The sequence below is a fragment of the Hemitrygon akajei genome, chromosome 10, assembly GCF_048418815.1.
Source record: "Hemitrygon akajei chromosome 10, sHemAka1.3, whole genome shotgun sequence".
Lineage (NCBI taxonomy): Eukaryota > Metazoa > Chordata > Chondrichthyes > Myliobatiformes > Dasyatidae > Hemitrygon > Hemitrygon akajei.
The window spans coordinates 155,657,415-155,679,261 of NC_133133.1; the positions used below are offsets into that span (position 1 = coordinate 155,657,415).

The window sequence follows — 21,847 nt, forward strand, 5'->3', positions numbered from 1 at the left end:
ATTTGAGTTACTCATCTTATAATTACACAGTATACAGCAAAATGAAACTGTAATAGCAATCGAAAGACAAATAAAGCCCAAAATTAAATTTCAACATGGTTTCAGTTGCATTTTAAATGTAATGCTTGGGGTCATTTGCTGCAAGCTTGCTCTCACTTTGACTCTGATTGCATTTTGTAAACTATCATATTTATATAAATACACTGCAATTTAAATTCTATTGATTTCTTGGTCATGTTTTGGATGAAAAGCTTGGCGTACATCTTTTTTTTAAAATTTTCATTAAATACTCAACAAATTCCTCAGATAATGACCCAGTCTTTTGGACAGGGACTTCTCCCTATAACGGCTGAATTGTCATCCCGTTGCACCTAGCTTCATTATTTGATCTTGTAATTATTTATTAAATTGCAATTGCATTGGTGAATCAAAGAGAAGCTACACTGAAGGCGGGTAGTAGTATGCTTTCAAATGGCAATGAAAGAAGTGGTCACAGGACGTATCAGAATCGCTGCTAAGCAGTGCCTCCGGCATTGTCAAAGACCCCTCCCATCCTAACTGTTTGACCTCCTACAGTCAAGCAGACTGCGCTACAGCTTTAGAACCAAAACTGTCAGGCTGGGTAACAACTTCTTGCCCCAGGCTGTTAGACTTGTTAACACCCTGATGCAACCTAGCATATGTGTACGGCTTGTCTGTCGCACTCTCCGCACACCCCCCACCCATCTCCAACTCACCGACACGCTCTCATCCGGCAATGGTCACCTTTCATCTTTTATTTCTGCTGTTACATTTATTTATATCACTGCTCATTTCATTATAATAGTGTTGGTAACATTATACTGTCTCAAGTAAACTTGCACCTCCCATTCCATGTCAACCTGTCAATCTTCAAGCCATGTACACAAAATTCTGGAGGAACTTAGCATTTGTGCATTGATTAGATTTCCAGCATCTGCAGATTTCCTCTTGTTTATGATTGAATCTTCAAACCATGCTACTTATTCTGTGACTATATGAATGCGATTCACACTATATGTGCCATGTCTGATTAAACGTACAATGATTTGTACCTTGGCTCTAGATGAATGATGTCTCATTTAGCTGTATACATGTGTATGGCTGAATGACAGTAAACTTGAACAGTGTTAATGAATTTGATGAATAAAGAAAATGATATCTTGCAACAGAAGATAGGGGTAACTGAGTCAAAAAGAGAAAGTTCATGGGCAATTTATCATAGAGATGTTATTAAATAAGAGACAAAATGGGAGGGTTTGAAGATTTTTCTGGGATTACACATCACAGTAACAATTATGTCTGGGTGGGCAATCAGCAATCAATCATAAAAATGAAGGTAAATGTGAGAAAGAAACAAATGCAAAGTAGATCGCACTGGCTGTTTAGTTAATTAGTTAATTAATTAATAAATTAATTATAATTGATTGCCTGGAGTATTTTGTATAAATTTGTAACCGAATCAAACAAGCTTGGAGAAGATGAAGAAATCATTGATTACAATTTTTCAGATCATTCCAGTGGGACCTTGATTGATGCCCACTGAATACAGTTTAGACACAAGTAATAAATAGTTTCAACATTCAACCAGCTGAGAATTCTAGCTAATCGCTTGGCAAAATTTCTTGTTCATTTATCCAAAAATAAAAAGAAAACATTGTCTAAAGGTCAAAAATAACTTCACGGAGATACCTTGTGTGCCGAGATATAGCAGTAAATTGTACAGGAAATATGGCTTTCACCCAATATGCACTGAGATGTGACAGAGATTGGGAGAGGACCCAAGTTAAGATATTACGAGATCTGTTGTGCCAATAAGATCTAATTCAGCTAATCAAGTCTCCGTAACAGGTAAGCAGCCAGGAGAAATCTGAAGCAGGACTGCTCAAAAAACAAAACACAAGATACCTGGCAACACATCATTTCAGGGCAGCCCTGCTGTGGCTGTGACCAGCAAAAGGGCCCAGGCGTACTCTAGGGAACTTGTCAAGTACGTAATAAAAATGGAGGGAGACATACTTAAGCTCTTCATCTGAAGGACAGCCAAGAAATGTGTGAAGTATAAATTCTAGCGTAAGTATATAAAAACAATTGTTTACAGAATGCAGTAGCAAATTCAGTGGAAACGTAAGTTTACATTGAATACCTTGCCTGAGACCGTGCAATGGATTGTGTGCTCAAACATTTTTTATTATGAATTAAGTTTGCAGTGTGTATAGGTAATATCTTAAGAGGTCTAGCATTTCTAATTTTTTGAACCTGTTAACTTTCAGATGCTATTAAGGATGAAAACATCACATAAGACCCTGAATGACACAAACGTTTTGTATACCCAGAAAGTTAGTTCGTTTTTAAAGTGAAGCACAGGCAGGCAGGATCTGAGATACGATGAATTAGGGGCAGCCACATTTTGGATAAACTGAAATCCAACTTGGAGGTGTGAGACTGTCGAGAACGTGGAAATAGCTGAGACAAAAGGTGATGAACACAAAGTGAGAACTCTAGCAGCAGGTACTGTAGATGTCACTGATGATATGGAAGCAATTTGTGTCAATAATGGATAAAGCAGGAAACGAGAAGTTAATCTCAGGGTCATTATGTTGGATAACAGTTTGGACTAGTTGGATTAGTTAGCTAATATAAAAGTTTCTGTCCTTTTATTGTCCTTTTAACATTTTGCTGGAGGAAAGTAAAAACTTCAGCTCTGCTTTTTTAAGTAGCATCTCAATGAGTCAGTAGTTTATCTTACAAGAAGAAAGTGCATTTCAACTTCTAACAGAAATATTGAACTTGGCCATTACTTCATGAAGCAGAAACCAAGCAAGGCCATTCCGATGCCTATGTACCACTTCCATTTCAGAAGTAAATCTGCAAGTTAGCCCTGTATATACAATACTCACAGTGCCGTCCTTCTTGATGAGACAAAACATTGCACTAAGGATGCGTGCACACATAATAAGATCCTTCTGTTCTTGCAAATGCATGTGAAGATGATGAAGAACCACAGGGAGGAGAATGCAACGAGAATCTAGAACACATTAATAAACAAGAAATAGTAGTATTGACACATTGATGATCATGACAAAGCTTGGGATCTAAACATTTACAATTGCTGTTGATTTGGTACTATTTGTCTTCTCTCATTGAGAGTGGAAGTTTTTTTTCCATGGTAAACATTTTGCATATTAAAATGTGTCTTGTGAAGGTGTATATAATGCTGCTGAATTTCTCTGTAAGATTGTCACTTGATCACCACTTATTTTTACACACAGTAGTACTGAAAGATTAGGGCAGCAGTTGCTGCCAGTGGCAACTAGCCAAGCACACCGATCACTACATAGTAAGTATGAAGTTTTCTGGATGTGAATTTGCTCTCTACTGCTACCCAAATCCTTAGTAACAAGGGCCCAACTGGTAGACTTGCATTATAGTATTCCATTACAAGAGCCTTCCAGGAAACCAAAGTGCTTGATGGTTCTGGGCCTGTACTCGCTGGACTTTAGAAGAATGAAAGGGTATCTCAATGAAATTTATCCAATATTGAAAGGCTGAGATAGATTGGACATGAAGAGGATGTTTTTATAGTAGGGGAATCGAGGACCAGATGTCATAGCTTCAGAATAGAAGGATATTCCTTTAGAACAGAGATGAGGAGGAATTTCTTCAGGTAGAGGTTGGTGAATCTGTGGAATTCTTTGCCACAAATAACTGTGGAGGCCAAGTCATTGAGTGTGGTTAAAGCTGCAGCTGGTAGGTTCTTCATGAGTAAGGGTGTCCAAAGTTATGGGGAGAAGGTAAGAGAATGGAATTGAGAAGGACAATAAATCAGCCATGATTGAATGGCAGAACAGACTCAACAGACCATATGGTCTAATTCTGCTCCTATGTCTTATGGTCTTATGAAAGAAAATATTGACAACCCAGATTTGTTACTTGTCAAAATCTTAGGAAGTTTATATACCTCTAAAACATCAAAAAAGCATAGAAAACCAAAGAACTATAAAGGCTTAAAATGTTCAACTTAATGCACAAGTAAAACCAATTATCTGACTCAATTAACACTCTATCAGCTACTGCACTCTCTTTAGAAATGAAAGATATGTTTGTCATATACATTTATGATCTGGATTATGGGGTGGTAAATTGGATTAGTAAGTATGCAGATGATACTAAGATAGATGGCGTTGTGGATAATGAAGTAATAAAAACTTGCAGAGAGATTTAGGCCAGTTAGAAGAGTGGGCTGAAAGATGGCAGATGGAGTTTAATGCTGATAAGTGTGAGGTGCTACATTTTGGTAGGAATAATTCAAATAGGACATACATGGTAAATTGTAGGGCATTGAAGAATGCCATTGAAAAACAGAGTGATCTAGGAATAATGGTGCATAGTTCCCTGAAGGTGGAATCTCATGTAGATAGGGTGGTGAAGAAAGCTTTTGGTATGCTGGCCTTTATAAATCAGAGCATTGAGTATAGGAGTTGGGATGTAATGTTAAAATTGTACAAGGCATTGGTGAGGCCGAATTTGGAGTATTGTGTACAGTTCTGGTCACCAAATTATAGGAAAGATGTTAACAAAATAGAGAGAGTACAGAGGAGATTTACCAGAATGTTACCTGGGTTTCAGCACCTAAGTTACAGAGAAAGGTTGAACGAGTTAGGTCTTTATTCTTTGGAGCATAGAAGGTTGAGGGAGGACTTGATAGAGGTATTTAAAATTATGAGGGGGATAGATAGAGTTGATGTGGATAGGCTTTTTCCATTGAGAGTAGGGGAGATTCAAACAAGAGGACACGAGTTGAGAGTTAAAGGGCAAAAGTTTAGGGGCAATACGAGGGGGAACTTCTTTACTCAGAGAGTGGTAGCTGTGTGGAACGAGCTTCCAGTAGAAGTGATAGAGTCAGGTTCGATTTTGTCATTTTTTTAAAAAAACATTGGATAGGTATATGGACAGGAAAGGAATGGATGGTTATGGCCTGAGTGCAGGTTGGTGGAACTAGGTGAGTATTAAGTGTTTGGCCCGGAATGGAAGGGCCGAGATGGCCTGTTTCCGTGCTGTAATTGTTATATGGTTATATGGTTAAATGGACTGATCAAAAGTGTGATATAGGTCAGACAATGGCCAGATCGCCACAAGTTTGTATTTCAATTCTGGGCTCTACTTGGAGATCTGAGGCAAACCACAGTCTAGATATCATTGAGAGAGAAACTGGAGACAAATTACTACATATTGCACATTTAGACAGAGACATAACATAAAGATTTTTACTCCTCACGTATGTGAAGGATGTAAGTAATAAAGGCAATTCAATTCATGCAGAAATTCCAATATGTAAACATAATTGCTGGCACACCTGTGCACTATTTGGCCTGCTGAACAAACCACTTATTCCTGAAATTGGATGTGTAGAGCTCAAATCTTTCAAAAGGCTAACTTGGCATCATTTAGAAATGCAAGATCTAATGCTACTACTCAAATGGACCACACCACGATAGCCTGTGGGGGGGAGGGGGGAATATTTCATCTGTTGCTAGACTCCAACAATTTAATGCATTTCCCTCCAATTTAGACCACTTTACCCAACAAATTTATCAGAATAACCTGGTGTTCTGGTTTGCACTGATAAAATGCCACACTCTCAGAGGCAAGTTCTTTCTCCAAACCACAAATAACACTAGTTCGTAAATCATTCTTTTGTGCTTTAATCAATTGTAAATATCACTATTACACTGGCTGAAAACTAAGCCTTTGCATTTTGACCAGCTACAAAGCAAATGTAGCACTGAACTCTGTCCCTGTAAATCCACCCTTAGAAGGATACTAAGTTTCCCACTTGAGGGTTTTGATGCCTCCTCTAAACACACCTTTAGGCTGCAAATTCAGCTGACTGAAACACCCCAAGTCCAGTTCAACAATTATTACAGCAGCAGCTGAACTGACTCCCAGTTTTCATAGGGCACTTGTCACCGATGGGCATCATTAATCCCATTTAGAATAGTCACACAGCAAAGCTGATATTGCTGTGGGATAAAAATAACAGACAAAGAAAAGAGCGGCAAAGCTGCACTATGAGGTGGAGTTTTCTTTTTGCGGGAGTCAAGGAGGGATAGGGAGAGAATGGAAAAGGATCCAAGACCAAAATTGGATCTCATTATCTTACTGAATGGTAGAGCAGGTTTGGGAGAGCCATTGACCTCTATTCCTGTTTCTTGGTACCACATCAAACCAAGCTTCATTGACAACATCCCTGTCTTCACCAGTACTCCGGAAAAGTAATGTCCAACTCTTCCCTCCAGGGCCATGTTGAAATAGCCGAAGCATAAAACAGGACACAGCCTTTTCAAAGCGGAAGTATTTCAAAAGGAACTGGTGTCATCACAATTGGCTTCTAATGTAACCGTGTTTGACCAATGGCAAACATGTTTATTCTCATGTGCTATAATAGCGTTTTGCGCACAATGCAGCAGCATGTGGGAGTACAATCACTTGACAGACTGAAGCAGTTCTGAGATGCAGTCGTCCACCACCTTCCATGACCAGCCACTGGTGTTTACACTCAGAATAACATTCTACATAAGAATTAACAAGGCTATTTGTTTAAATTAGAATATAGAACATGCTCCTGGTCATATTGACAGCTGTATACTATTTTTAAATCCTACAACATATGCTTTTCATCAGTTATTCTATGTCCATTATAACAAGATACAAAAATAACTGAGTTTTATTTCTAATGATGCAAAGCGTCACTGCGAAGTTGAAGCCAAAGATCATCTATATAAGATCAGATCCTTCATGCCAGGGCACATACAACTCCTGTCTAAAATACCTGTAGAATGCAGGTACATCCTCAATGTTGTTCCCAAATGGTTCTCACAATTTAGGATATAGGGAGTGTAATGTGGTCAATAAATCAAATAGCAGGTGACATGGTAGCGTAGCAGTCAATGACTCGGGTTCAATTCCACTAACAGGGCAACGCAGGCTAGGAAGGGAAGGATAGAAGGATAGGTAACATTACATCATGTGGAAGCAGGAGTTAAGTATTATACTTAATAAAATAAGGGTATAACATTGTTCATGTTACCAAATAAATGGGAATGGCAAACTCTGATAACATCTTTTGGGAATATGGGAGAAAGTATTCATTAGATTGAGTAGAAACCAGCAAAAAGCAAATGGCCAGTTTCTCAACAAAGCATTGTTGAATTTCATTCACTATATGTTGTAAGCTTTGGAAGACAAATGGTTAATGAGTGTTTCCTGTTAATTGATCAAATTTTCCATGTCCTCCTGCCTTCTCCCTTTTGTATTATGGAACAATCTTGCAAATTAAGCTTTCGAGAAAGATTTTTTTGAAGGCCAAATTAACGATACATCACCAATTTCTCCGGTAACTCTTTGAAGAATTCAACCAAGTTTGCAAGCGTTGTTTTCAAACCACCAAAGTCACTACAACTTGACATTTCTCTAAACATTCTGCAACATCTGTTTCAGCATATTCAGAAACATTTTACCCAAACCATGTGGCAGACTCATGTTTTTTCTGCTGATTTTTGTTTAAAAGGTGTCAGATTTCTACTTGTTCCATGCTTTGATGCAGTTCTTAATTCCAATAATACTAATGATTCACATCAGGTGTTTGATTAGTTGAGTCAATCACTTCCTTAAGCATTTTCTGCACAGCAAGATGCATCCCCCAAATTTTATTAGAAGGGAAGCAGTGAGACCTACATTTTGAGCAGGTCAGAGCACATATGAAGTGGGATTTCATATTATTAAGAGCTATCAGCTAATTTAGATGACGTTCTATTTAGGACAATTATGGCTAACACAAGGGGGCATAATCTTAAGGTGATTGGAGGAAAGTACAGGAAGGATGTCAGAGGTTAAGAGGTGGGTGCATGGAATGCCTTGCCAGGGGTGGTGGTAGAGTCAGATACATTTGGGGCATTTATGTAACTCTTAGATAGGCACATGGATGACAGAAATATGGAGGGCTATGTAGGTGGAAAGGGTTAGATTGATCTTAAATCAGGTTAGAAAGACAGTACAATGTTTTGGACTGAAGGGCCTATATTGTGCTGTAATGTTTTATATTCTATGATCCATGCAAGACAGACTGGAGTAGGCTGAATTCTTGTTTGGAATAATGGCAAAGAGATTATGATTTTGTATCTGTAAAGTCAAGGTTTGTTTTTTGTTAACTTTGTTTTGAAGTCTTAATTTGACACAATGCCCTTAGATGATTCACAAACAGAAAGGTAGCTAAAATGATTGAATAAAGCAGGAGTATTTTCATCAATTCCTCATTGCCTGCTTATGAAATGTTTTATTTATAGATACATGGTGACTTCAGGTTATTGATTTGTAGCAATCATACCAACTTGTTCATTGCTTCTTAAAGTTTATTGTGTTTGCTTATGGGTTTTTAAAATGCCAACAAGTTTATTTTGTAGATTTTTACATATATTATATATAATCTCTATCTGTATACTGCACATACATTTACATGCACACATATACACATAAACTCACTCACAGAGTGAGAAACAAGGAAAGGCATAGATTTCGCTCCTTTCCTGAAACCGCCCATCCATTCTGTGGTCCATACGGAGAGGACAACGATGGCAGACTGCACTACGGGGTGCATCAACTTCTGTGTGGATAACACTGTTCAAATTAGGATTATGTAGCGGAGTGCTACACACAGCGCTAAAATAACGACACGGAGTCGGTAAACTGCAATCAAAGATAATTTTATTCGAACTTCACAGCCTTGCTTTAAAGCCTCCCTCATCCCACCCTCCCCGGGCGCGGATGCTCTAAGGGACACGTACTCACAAACCCCCGCAGGCCTTTTGCCTTTGTTGCGGACCTGGCCTTTGTGCCTGCGCGCTGGCTATTTGTGAGCCGGTTCGAGTGCGCTAGGAAGTGGGTCGCCACAATTATACATTTCCCCAAACAATAAACTTTGGGTCACCAAAGACATCAAAGCCATACTGAACAGGAAGAGGAGGATATTCAGAGATGGTGATAAGGAGGAGATCAGGCTGGTTTTGAGAGAACTGGGGGAGAAGATCATCCAGGGCAAGGACCGCTACAGGAGGAAGCTGGAGAGGAAACTTCAGCAGAATGTGTGGAGTGGTATGAAAACGATCGCAGGGTACAAGAAGACCAGAGACCAGGTGATTGAAGGGGACCAGGACAGGGCCAATAAGCTAAACTGTTATTTTCCCCAACAGGTTTGAAGAGGAGGCTTGTGTTTACACCTCTACAACTCACCCAATACCCCCTCCCACCCCCAGCTCCTCCCCTCTCACCCCTCGGCCTCCGTCTCTCTCCAAGAACACCAGAAAGCCAATGAACAAAGACACACCGACTGTCACAGCTGAGCAAGTACGGAGAGAGCTCAGCAGACTTACCCAGGCAAGGCTGTGAGCCCAGCATCAGCCCAAGGGTAATCAAGGTGTGCGCCACTCAGTTGGGCTCAGTCTTTCAGTCTTGCACCTTTAATCTGAGCCTGAGCCTGGAGAGGGTCCCTGTGCTGTGGAAAACTTCCTGCCTAGTTCCAGTGCCCAAGAAGACATGCCCCACCACACCCAGTGACACAGAAATCATTAGGAAGACTGGTCCTGACACATCTCCAGACCATCGCATATCCATCACTGGGCCCACTGCAGTTTGTTATCCAACCACATATTGGAATCGAGGACACAATTACCTTCCTGCTTCAACAGGCTTACACCCATCTGGATGAGCCAGGCGGCACTGTGAGAATCACGTTCTTTGATTTCTCCAGTGCTTTTAACAGCATACAACATGCTTTACTAAGGAGCAAGCTCATGGAAATGCAGGTGGATGCTCCACTAGTGTCCTGGATTACAGACTACCTGTCCAGACAGCCACAGTATGTGAGATTGCAGAGCTATGGTTTAGATACTGTGGTTAGCAGCACAGGAACACCTCAGAGGACTGACCTGTCCCCTTTCTGTTCACCGTCTACACCTCGGACTTTAGATACAACTCTGAGTTCTGCCACTTGCAGAGGTTTTCGGACAATTCAGCAGTTTGGGCTGTATCAGCCAGGGTCAAGAGGCTGAGTACAGAAGAGAGATGGACAATTTTGTTGAGTGGTGTGGGCTGAATCACCAACAATTTTGTTGGCGGTGGACTTCAAGAAGGTGAAAACACTGCATTCCCATCTCTATCAAAGGAACGGATTAAGAAGTCATCTAGGACTATAAATACCTAGGAACTCACCCAGACAATAAACTGGTCTGGACAAAAAGCTCTGTACAAGGAACAGCGCCAACTGTACTTCCTGAGGAGGCTCCGGTCATTCAACGTCTGCAGTACTGTGCTGCAAATGTTCTACGACTCAATGGTGGCCAGCATTCTATTCTACGCCGTAGTCTGTCGGGGCAGCGGGGTGAGAACAGCCAACGTCAAGAAGATCGATAAGCTCGTCAGGAAGGCTGGTTCCGTTCTGGGGGTGGAACTGGATTCCCTACTGGTTGTGTCTGTCTGAGTGAAGCTGCAGAAGCTACAGAGCATTATGGACAATGCTCTGTAGACTTTAGTTGTAGACTGATTCCACCATAACGAATGGCACAGGAGATCCTCTCTCCCTGTGGCTAATAGACTCTGCAACTCCTGCTCCTTAAGCATCTAAGTATATAGTTTCATTGTATATCTGTATTTTGGTCTATTATTTTTAGTACACATTCTGTATTTTACTTTCATACCTCAATGCTTACATATTGTATTCTGCCTCAGGAATTGCTGCTGCAGTTCTACACTGCAGTCATTGAGTCTGTCCTGTGCACCTCCATCATTGTGTGGTTTGGAGCCGCCACCAAGCAGGATAGAACCAGACTACAGCGTACAGTGAGGACTGCTGAGCGCATCATTGGAGCCTCCCTGCCCTCTATTGTGGACCTGTATTCTTCCAGGTTGAAGAAGAGGGCGGGGAACATCATAAAGGACTCCTCCCATCCTGCGCACGGACTGTTTGATCTGCTTCCATCTGGTAGGCGCTTCAGATCCCTCCAGACTAAGACTAATAGGCACTGGAGAAGTTTTTTCCCTACTGCGGTCACTTTGCTGAACAGTTAACTGCCAGTTAACTGCCGGTTAACTGTCGGCTAACTATTACTTGGATTGCACAACCTGTATGTATAAATCTATATATATTTTTTATTTATATTTATCATTATTATTGTTATGAGCAGAGAGACAACATCTGCCGGAAGTAAATTCCTTGTATGTGCACAGGTACTTGGCGATTAATGTCTGATTCTGATTCTGATTTCTGACTAAGCAACCTTGCAACAATAATTCCCTTCAGGATTAATGAAGTTTTATCTCATCTTATTCAAAGATTCATGCAGCAAACCTTCAGGTCCAGATTATGATAATTTTTCCTTAATACAGATGATGAGTTATGTTACTCAACCAATTCTAATTTTCTAAACAACTGCAAGAATGAATCAGGAACTCACACATTATCCCAATCCTGGCTGTGCTTTCATTGACAGGTTCAGCCCACTGATCAGCAATTCATCCAAATTTCCACAGTACTCTACTACAGATAATGCTGAAGCTTAGGTGGATTAATGGCGCCTAACGGCAACTCCTTTGCTTTTATCTTCAGAAGCAGCTCTATTCTTCCATCTTTAATATCTCTATTTTTCCCTTTCAGGGTTCTTTTGAAGACCCTGACCTGGAGTTTCATGCGGACTCAAGTCAAGTCACTTTTTATTGTCATTTCGACCATAACTGCTGGTACAGTGCATAGTAAAAATGAGACAATGTTTTTCAGGACCATGGTGTTGCACGACACAGTACAAAAACTAGACTGAACTACGTGGAAAAAAAAACCAGAAAAATAAAACTACACTAGACTACAGACCTACACAGGACTGCATAAAGTGCACAAAACAGTGCAGGCATTACAATAAATAATAAACAAGCCAATAGGGCAGTAAGTTGGTGTCAGTCCAGGCTCTGGGTATTGAGGAGTCTGATAGCTTGGGGGAAGAAACTGTTACATAGTCTGGTCGTGAGAACCTGAATGCATCGGTGCCTTTTCCCAGATGGCAGGAGGGAGAAGGGTTTGTATGAGGGGTGCATGGGGTCCTTCATAATGCTATTTCCTTTGCGGATGCAGCGTGTAGTGTAAATGTCCGTAATGGCGGGAAGAGAGACCCTGATGATCTTCTCAGCTGACCTCACTATCCGCTGCAGGGTCTTGCGATCCGAGATGGTGCAATTTCCAAACCAGGCAGTGATGCAGCTGCTCAGGATGCTCTCAATACAACCCCTGTAGAATGTGATGAGGATTGGGGGTGGGAGATGGACTTTCCTCAGCCTTCACAGAAAGTAGAGATGCTGCTGGACTTTCTTTGCTATGGAGCTGGTGTTGAGGGACCAGGTGAGATTCTTCGCCAGGTGAATACCAAGAAATCTGGTGCTCTTAACGATCTCTATCGAGGAGCCGTCAATGTTCAGCAGGGAGTGGTCGCTCCATGCCCTCCTGAAGTCAACCACCATCTCTTCTGTTTTGTTCACATTCAAAGACAGGTTGTTGGCTCTCCACCAGTCCGTTAGCCGCTGCACCTCCTCTCTGTAAGCTGACTCGTCATTCTTGCTGATGAGACTCACTATGGTCGTGTCATCGGCGAACTTGATGTGGTTCGAGCTGTGTTGCAGCACAGTCGTGGGTCAGCAGAGTGAACAGCAGTGGACTGAGCACACAGCCCTGGGGAGCCCCCCATACTCAGTGTGATGGTGTTGGAGAGGCTGCTCCCAATCCGGACTGACTGAGGTCTCCCAGTCAGGAAGTCTAGGATCCAGTTGCAGAGGGAGGTGTTTAGGCTCAGTAGGCTCAGCTTTCCAATCAGTTTCTGAGGGATGATTGTGTTGAATGCTGAACTAAAGTCTATGAACAGCATTCGAACGTAGGTGTCTTTTTTGTCCAGGTGGGTTAGGGCCAGGTGGAGGGTGATGGCAATGGCGTCGTCTGTTGAGCAGTTGGGACGGTACGCAAACTGTGGGGGCTCCAGTGAGGTGGTCAGCAGGGTCTTGATATGCCTCATGACGAGCCTCTCAAAACCCTTCATGATAATGGATGTGAGTGCAATGTGTACCGGGCGGTGACTACGGTTCTTTGCGGGAATGGGACCCGCTCTCGGGGTTTCACAACTGGCCACTATTCGACACGCCAAGGGCTCAGTCTAAGAGCTCAACTCGCCTTCCGAGGGCTCTGGAGACGGGCGGATCAAAGGTCAGAGACCAATGTTTCATGGGAGATGGAAGATCTAAGGCTGTGTGCCCAGAGACCCAAGATCTTTGGGCATAGAGCTCGGAAAAAGCGATGCAACTGACTTTTAACATCATAAACCATCGAGTTGTTTGTTATGTCTCCCCTCTCGCTGTGAAATGGAGACACCTCTTTCTCCCTTATTAGGGAGAGAGAGCCTGTGGTATGTCGAATGCTGGGTGAATAAGTAGTCTTTGGAGTACTGCAAATCTGTGTCTTTGCTGTCGCTTTGATCACCCTTGCATACTGAAGGTTTTTTTTGCCATTGGGGTAAGAGGAATCGTTGCCTGCTGCTGCTTATGCCCGGGTGGGCAGGTGGGAGGGGAGCTGGAGGGACTTTGGGGTTCTAACATTTAACTGTCATTCATTCTTTGAGAGCACCCTTCCGTTTTCATGGATGGTTGCAAAGAAAAAGCATTTCAGGCTGTATATTGTATACATTCCTCTGACATTAAATGTACCTTTGAAACAAGAGTGAGCAGTTTTTGACTTATCTCATGAGGCAACTGAAAGCACTTCACAACAATTGTGTCTGAGGTGCAGTTATTATTATGTGGTCAAGTGCAACTCTCTGAAACACCTTGGTGTTTTCTAATCATCTTGCTTCTTGACACCAAAACTTCTGTCGTGTAGCAAGGAAGAAAATCAGTGATGCAGTGAGCCGAATGGCCTACTGATATTGTGCTGTTTTGTAATTCCAAACTGCATGGATAGTGCAAAGTTCCATAACATGTTCCAGAATTAACTTTCCTCTGAGACAAACAAGTTACTTCAGTCGCAACTCAGTATTCAAAAAAACATCGAAAATTAATTTGCAAAATACACTGATACAAATTATTCAAATCATTTACTAAATTTTTGTAAGTTATGGCTGACTTTGAACTAACAAAATGTAATCATGTTACCTTGATAATTCAAGCTGCCAAACTATACAAATATGAAATCCAAGAACTAGCCTTCAATGTTACCTAGTTCACCAATTCTAGACCATTTAATTGTCAGAGTTAAATGAATGTTAGTGTTAAGCAACAGTTGCTTTTTAAATTAAAATTTATACTACTAGTTGCAATTTATGTTCTTATAAAGTCATTAAGCCTCATCCCCTTTAATGCTTATGATTCCTTTTGAATAACGAAATTGCTCCATCCTTTTAAATTGAGTTAAAAAATTTCAATAAACCTTTTTAATAAACCCTGCTGGGGACACTGGCTTGTGTATTGAATTTAGATCACTTAATTCAACAAGAATAATGTTAGCTAACTGCAATACCTCTTTGGAAATGCATATATCTAAAAACAGATTAGAGAATGTGCAGTTAAGATAATTCAGCAACAACCATTTCTCTTACCGGGATTAGCAAAAAGTTGGCTCTCTACTGTTTTAGCAATGCACTGAAGTTTGACAGCTTCTAGTGAATATTCCACATGTAGGATATCTGGCATGCTGCGCAACGTGTCTCTAACCAGATTCGAAACTTCTCGCACATCTATCAGTTTCAGTAGCTCTGAGTATACAGCTGGAAAGGAGCTGAGAAAAACGGCCTGGAGAAAATAAAGATAAAAATGTAACTCGAGTATCAAAACTCCATCACACTACTTTAACTGGAGGCAGTTTTTACTTGTCACACCTCAACTTAGTATCATAAAGTAAACATGAAAAAAATTATAAAATACCAAAAATCAGTAAATCAGTCAGCATCTCTGTGGAGAGAAAATAAAGTTAAAGTTTCAGGTCAATCAATATTTTTTTTACCACAAATCCTGATTTGATCTCATAACATGGAGTACAAAGTTGTACAATTACCCCATTTAGTCCACAATCATACCTGAGCTAACAGTCATCTATAATTTTAGTTCTCTATCCCATTCCCATAGCAACCACTCATCTCCCAGGGCATTTCAATGAGCTCCAATGGTCAACAATTCATCCACAGTGCATCCCACTTTCACTCTGTCTCCTCTTCTAGTTGCCTATCACCTCTCTCATGATTCTGCCTTCTTCTACTACCCATAGTGCTTTCCCCTTAGATTCCTTCTTCACCTCTCCTGCCTATCCCCTCCTTGCTTCCCCTCCCCCACCCCTTGATCTTTCCTCTGATTGGTTTTCCACCCTCCCCCCACCTTCTTTATGGGGCCCCTGCCCCCTCATTCGTCAGTCCTGACGAAGGGTCTCGGCCCGAAACATTGACTGCTCCTTTCAACGGATGCTGAGTTCATCCAGCTTGTTTGTATGTGTTGATTTGACCACAGCATCTGCAGTGTACTTTGTGTTTATCATCCACAGTGCAGCCAGGTTCCCACTTTACGAACTCAACATGGAGCTCAATCATGCCAGATCATAACCACTACTCTTGTTTAGGTCAGTTGGTGCTGATTAATCAAGTGCTATTCTCAGTGTCTTCAAACTACTTTGTTTCTGTACTTGGCTATTTACTACTTTCTGCTACTTTGAATCGTCATGCTGGTCTGTAATTTGGTTTTCTTGGCTTTCTGTCCTTTCTGAAGCGAGCAGGGAAGGAGGGTGGTATGTTCTCATACCTGGAAAACAAAGGTTAACCTCAGAAAGGTAACATCAGTCACACCAAAGCAAACCACACTTTTTTCATTCTTTCTCTTTTCTTCCTGTTCCAATGTACCTCCTTAAAAAGCATACCATCTCTAATTCTATTCAGTTCCAAAGGAAAGTCCATCTGAAATGCTAACCCTGTTCTTCTCTCAAACAGAAATGCCTAACTTGCTGAGTACACCCAGCATTTTGTGTTCTTATTTCAGGTATACAGAAACAGAGCATTTCTTTTGATCTTATTTTAGACTATAAGCAGAATTTAGTCACTTAGTTTCACCATTCCATCACAGCCAATTTATTACCCTTCTCAACCTCATTCTCCTGCCTTCTTCCCATAACCTGACTAATCATGAACCTATCAACTTCTGCTTTGAATAACCAAGTAACTTGGACTCCACAGCCACTTGTGGCAATGTGGCAATCCCACAAATTCATCATTGTCTGGTTAAAGAAATTCCTCCTGAACTCTGTTTGAAAAGAATGTCCTTCTATTTTGAGGCGGTGTCCTCTGGTCTTGTAACTCCCGCACTACAGGGAACATCTTGCTTAATTTCACCGTATTTCATTTAATCCCCAATCTGATAATTTATGGCAATTTACCTTAATCTGTGACTTCACAGGAAATGTCTCCTATACTATACAAGACAGGCAATTGCAAAAATTTCCCATTCCCTCTCTCCACTTAATAATGAAATTGTTTCAAAATTTACTTTTTAAATTATATGTAACAGTAAAAAGTATGTTACTAAATTAAGGTAAAAATAATAGCATTTTATTATTTGATCTTTTCACGAGCAAAAGATCCACATAACAGCTAAATCTGTAAATAAATCAAACATTATTTTCAAGAATGAGACCTAATATATGTAAGTTACAAGGTGACATTCTGGAATTTAGCAACGGAATAACAGACGGTGGTTGAAATGTATTTAGCACAAAGCAGATGATAATGGAGGAGCCACCATCTACAGTCTGCTTCATTGCCCATTAGACCAACTTCAATGCAGCAGAAAACTGGGCGAGGTATTAACATGTAAACAGGGCTGCCATTTCATTATCACTTCAGTATCAGCACCCATATTGAAGAAGCAACCTTCAAAGGACTGCCAGAACGGCCTCGAACTATCACAGTAGTCCAGCCATCACATGGCACAACCAGCAACTTAGAAATTTACGCAGATTTTTCTGTTGACGAATCTTTTCAAAATTCCCGGAAAATCTCATTTAGCATACATCAGAATGGTTTAAAAAAAACCCATAAAATAAAAGAAAATTAGTTGCGATTGAGGGAATTTTGACAAACAGACATACTTTATTGAATTATAATATTTCTTACATGTTCTTTCTTTGCTCCACAAAGGCCTGAAAATTTGGCAGGGCAGTACTAAATAACATCCAATAGTGGATTAAATGTGCTAGTCTGGTACCAATACAGTTTTAATTATGTTGGATTACACAAATTCTATTAAATTATTAAACACAGTGAACTGGAGAAAATAAATTCGGGCTGACTGAAAATTGGGAGTGTCCAATCATCATCCAAGGAAACCGAAATATGATATATTGAGTCTATACGGGGTTAAGGCTGAAACTACTCACCTGAGTTTGTGTGATGATGGATGATCCCTGGCTCTCAATGGAAAGGAAGTATCTCACTGACTGGAATAGTTCATAAATGCTATTTCGAAATTCTTCCTCATTCTGTCCACCCGTTGCAAGAGTGTACAAGCTCCGAGAATGAACAATATACTTAAATATATATTCCTGTGCCTAGAATTAGAATTAGAAAACCGCTCATAGAAAGTTGTGAAATGACTGGAATTTCTAATCATTTTAAAAGTCAACTGGTAAAAAGCAAAACCAGAATACCTGCATCAACAGTTGTGGATTCACCTTTATGGCATTCTAAAATTTTCTATATTATGCAGCTTTGCAGAACTGCGTTATTACCCAGAACAAACATTTTATACGAGGTAACACAGCATGCCAGGCAGCATCTAAAGACAAAGAGTAAACAGTCGACATTTTGGTCGGAGACATCGACTGTTCACTCTTTTTCCACTGATGCTGCCTGACCTGCTGAGCTCTTCCAGCATTTTGTGGGTGTTGCTTTGCATTTCTAGTATCTGCAGATTTTCTCGTCTTTTTGATTTTATTGGAGGTACTAGCCGCAATGGCGCCTTTACAAAATTGCATTAATCACTCCCTTGGCAGCTACGTGAAATAAACTGGCTGATAGCCTGATGCAATGCACAAACTCGACCAACAAAAATGAAAATGTCATTCTCTGAGTGACTCAGTGTTCTTTAAATTGTACAGAAGGTCCACATTCAACAAGTGTATGGGACATTGGAAAAAATGTTGAATTTCCCCATGGGGATGAATAAAGTATCTATCTATCTATCTATCATTGTCTGGATTCATCATGGGTTTAGGCAAGGTGATTCTTAGTGCATGCCAATACATTGTGGAATAACCTTAAATACAAAAATCAATTAGCACTTAATATCTGCACATACTTTTTCAGCATATTATGTGACTAAAATTTGCAGGAACACTAAGCACTCAGAAAAGCTAATTATCAAATTTCACAAACAATGTTGCAATAAAACTAAAAGAAAATCCATACTCTTTTATTTAAAACCCTACCAAGATAACCTGAATGAATGCAAGTTCAGATCCTTATCGGAGAACCTCAAAATTATAGAATTTTAAAGTTTTGAAGACAGTTGGGACATTTCATCATTGATAGAGATTCTCTACATAAAGCCAAGTAGCTGTTGATGTTCCTGCTTGGTTGTACTGGTTAAAAATCACCAGTTTGTGTTCATTCACTGTTATAAGTCAGCAAAGACAACTACTCAAAAATATATTTAATTTGCGACAGATGTCAGGAATGATTGAATGTCAACGTCAGTATGTCTCCAAGTGATATTTCAACAAGATGTTCTTATCGCAACCTGCCTCACAAGCAAATCAGCAGTTTTCTATTTTCTCAACTCGCACTCCAAACGCTTCACATTCCCATGCCTTTGCCAACAGCCCCCACTAATGCTCTGGTAACTTTAACCTCAGTGAATGATGTCTCAGCTCATCATACTGAATAACACGGGATATTTGTGAAATTCAGATCAAATTCTGTATTTCAGATTAGAATCTGCAACCATTTACAAGGTAACACACTTATGTAATGTTGAGAACAAGCTTGATAATTGGCACAGCTCAGGGATGAAAGAAAAGCTCCGGTAATACTAGACTTTTGCATCGACTCATGGTGAGGCAACCCTGCTCGTTGTCGTAACAGCTTCGGTTTCTCAGGTTGTAACAATACAGATTTCTAACTTCCATTCCCAGGGTATGAAAACTAGCTTGCAGTCCGCAGCTCAACTTTTCTACATGAGTGAAGAACTTATATTGTCAAAGTGAAAGAACACACAAATTTATAATTTTTATACCAAAAGCTCAGATTTTATGGGCAGCATCAAATGAAGAATACTTCGAGTTCTTTGCATTTCGTCAAAGTCAAAGGAATTCATTTATCAAAGTATGTATATGTCATCATATACTACCTTGTGATTCATTCTCTTGCAGACAATTACAGGAAAATAAAATACAATAATAGCATTTATGAAAAACTATACATAACAAAGACTGAAAACCACCAAGGTGTAAAAGAAAAGTTGTGCAAATCAAGAAATAAATAGTAGAACACAAATTGTAGAGTCCTTGAAAGTGAGTCTTGTAGATTATGGAATCAGTTCAGAGTTGAGGTCAGTGAAGTTATCCTCAACTGATTCAAGAGCCTGATAGTTGTAAATTATTTACTGATGTGGACTGAAAATTGGCTAACAGAGAAGTAAACAGGCTGTTTTCAGACTGTGACCAAAGGCACTCGCAAATTTCTACAGATGTACTGTGGAGAGCATTCTAGCTCATGGCATCACCATCTGGTATGTGTAATGTATTATGTGAGTACTCGTAGGTCAGAGTGCGTATGACGTCAGAACGCGAGGTTTTTGTAAAATGGAAGTCTGGTGAATAAACATGTGTGTTTAATACTGCGGTGTCTGAGTCACATGAACACTACATGGTGTCAGAAGAAAGCGGAAAGGAAAGGAAGAGAAGACATGTAAAACGATGTCACAGTTACAGCCACCGTCGAGTTTAAGCCTACGAGGGAATATTGCTGAGAATTGGAAGGTATGGCTCCAGCAGTTTGAGCTGCTTTGCACCGCTAGTGGCGTAGATGACAAGACGGAGAAGGTGCAATGTGCTACGTTTTTGCATGTGGCTGGAGCAGAGGCAATAAAGGTTTGCAACACATTTGCCTTCCAAGAGGGTGAGCGAGATAAAATTGAAGTGTTGAAGAAAAAGTTTCAAGATTACTGCGAACCGAGAAAAAACCTACCGTACATTCGACACATATTTTATGAGGGCTCAAGGACCGACAGAGACTATAGACGCCTACGTAACAGATTTGAAGAACAAGGCAAAAAACTGTGAGTCCGGACAACTGCATGATTCTTTAATACGCGACAGGATTGTATGCGGCATACGAGATGATCATGTGAGAGGCAGGCTGTTGAGAGAGGCGGAGCTTACATTGGAAAAAGCAATTGATATGTGCCGTGCTAGCGAGATCACGTCGAGTCAGGTTAAAATGCTTAATGAAGAGACTGAAGTATACAAAATAAAAGCTGTGAAAACTGACAAGAGTAGGACAAAGCCAGCTCCACAGGATAATCAGAAGGAAGTTAACTGCAACAGATGTGGTTATAAACATGGATACAGAAAATGTCCAGCCTTTGGTAAGACATGCAAATTATGCAGAAAGAAAAATCACTTTGCAAAGATGTGCAAATCGCAGGAGCGAGCAAGGAAAATGCATGCTGTGGAACAGAGTGAGTGCAACAGTGACATGTTCATTGGAACAATTGAAGTGGAACAGGAGGTATGCATCAAGAATATTGATAATGCAGAGATGGATGTTGAAGATGAATGGACTCAAGATCTGATAATAAACATGTTCAGGAAAGCGACTGCAGAAGATCCTGAAATGCAAACGCTAAGAGACATTACAATGAATGGATGGCCAACAGAAAGAAAAGATGTTCCAAAAGAAATACATAAATACTGGACATTTAAAGAGGAAATTAGCTATGCATCAGGACTAATGTTCAAAGCAGCAAAACTCATAATACTAAATCAAATGAGACAGGAAATGCTCAACAGAATTCATGAGTCACACCTGGGGATAGTGAAATGTAAAGAGAGAGCAAGGGACATTCTCTATTGGCCAGGTATGTCAACTCCGATAGAGGACATTGTGTCTCAGTGTGCTGTTTGTAATGAAAATAAAAACAGCAATCCAAGAGAGCCTTTGCTTCCCCATCCACTACCAGGAAGACCATGGGAGAAGCTTGGCACAGATCTCTTTCGCTACAATGGTGCAGAATATCTGCTTTGTGTGGACGACTATTCAAAATATCCGGAAATCACCAAGTTAAGTGACACGTCCAGTCAAGGTGTCATTACCGCAATGAAGTCGACATTTGCAAGACATGGTATTCCAGATATTGTCGTCAGTTACAATGGTCCACAATATGCCAGTGGTGAGTTTAGAGAGTTTTCAGAAAGCTGGGAATTTCAACATGTTACTTCCAGTCCTGGGCATGCTCAGTCTAATGGACAAGCAGAGAGAACTGTACAAACTGTGAAGAACATGTTCAAGAAGACACAAAGCAGCAACAGTGACCCGTACATTGCTCTGTTTAAATACCGCAACACACCGATTGAGGGTGTGGGGTTCTCTCCTGCACAGCTGTTGATGGGACGTTGTCTGAAGTCCAAGCTGCCAATATCCACAACTCTACTGACTCCTGAAGGTAATGCTCAAGTACATGACAAGCAAATAAAGCAAAAGAGCTACTATGACAG

The 21,847-nt window shown here is 40.5% G+C and overlaps 1 protein-coding gene across 9 annotated transcripts in view; it reads right to left on the reverse strand.

Moving 5' to 3' along the window:
• The window catches only part of LOC140734855 (dedicator of cytokinesis protein 4-like), a 356,660-nt gene that overhangs the window by 126,727 nt on the left and 208,086 nt on the right, over nt 1-21,847 (reverse strand). For all 9 annotated transcript variants that reach the window (XM_073059457.1, XM_073059454.1, XM_073059460.1 and 6 more), the window contains exons 22-24: nt 17,510-17,680; nt 14,694-14,886; nt 2,919-3,046 (exon numbers count right to left, since the gene is read on the reverse strand). In XM_073059457.1, the coding sequence (XP_072915558.1) occupies nt 2,919-3,046; nt 14,694-14,886; nt 17,510-17,680 (492 nt within the window). The remainder of the gene's footprint in view (nt 1-2,918; nt 3,047-14,693; nt 14,887-17,509; nt 17,681-21,847) is intronic.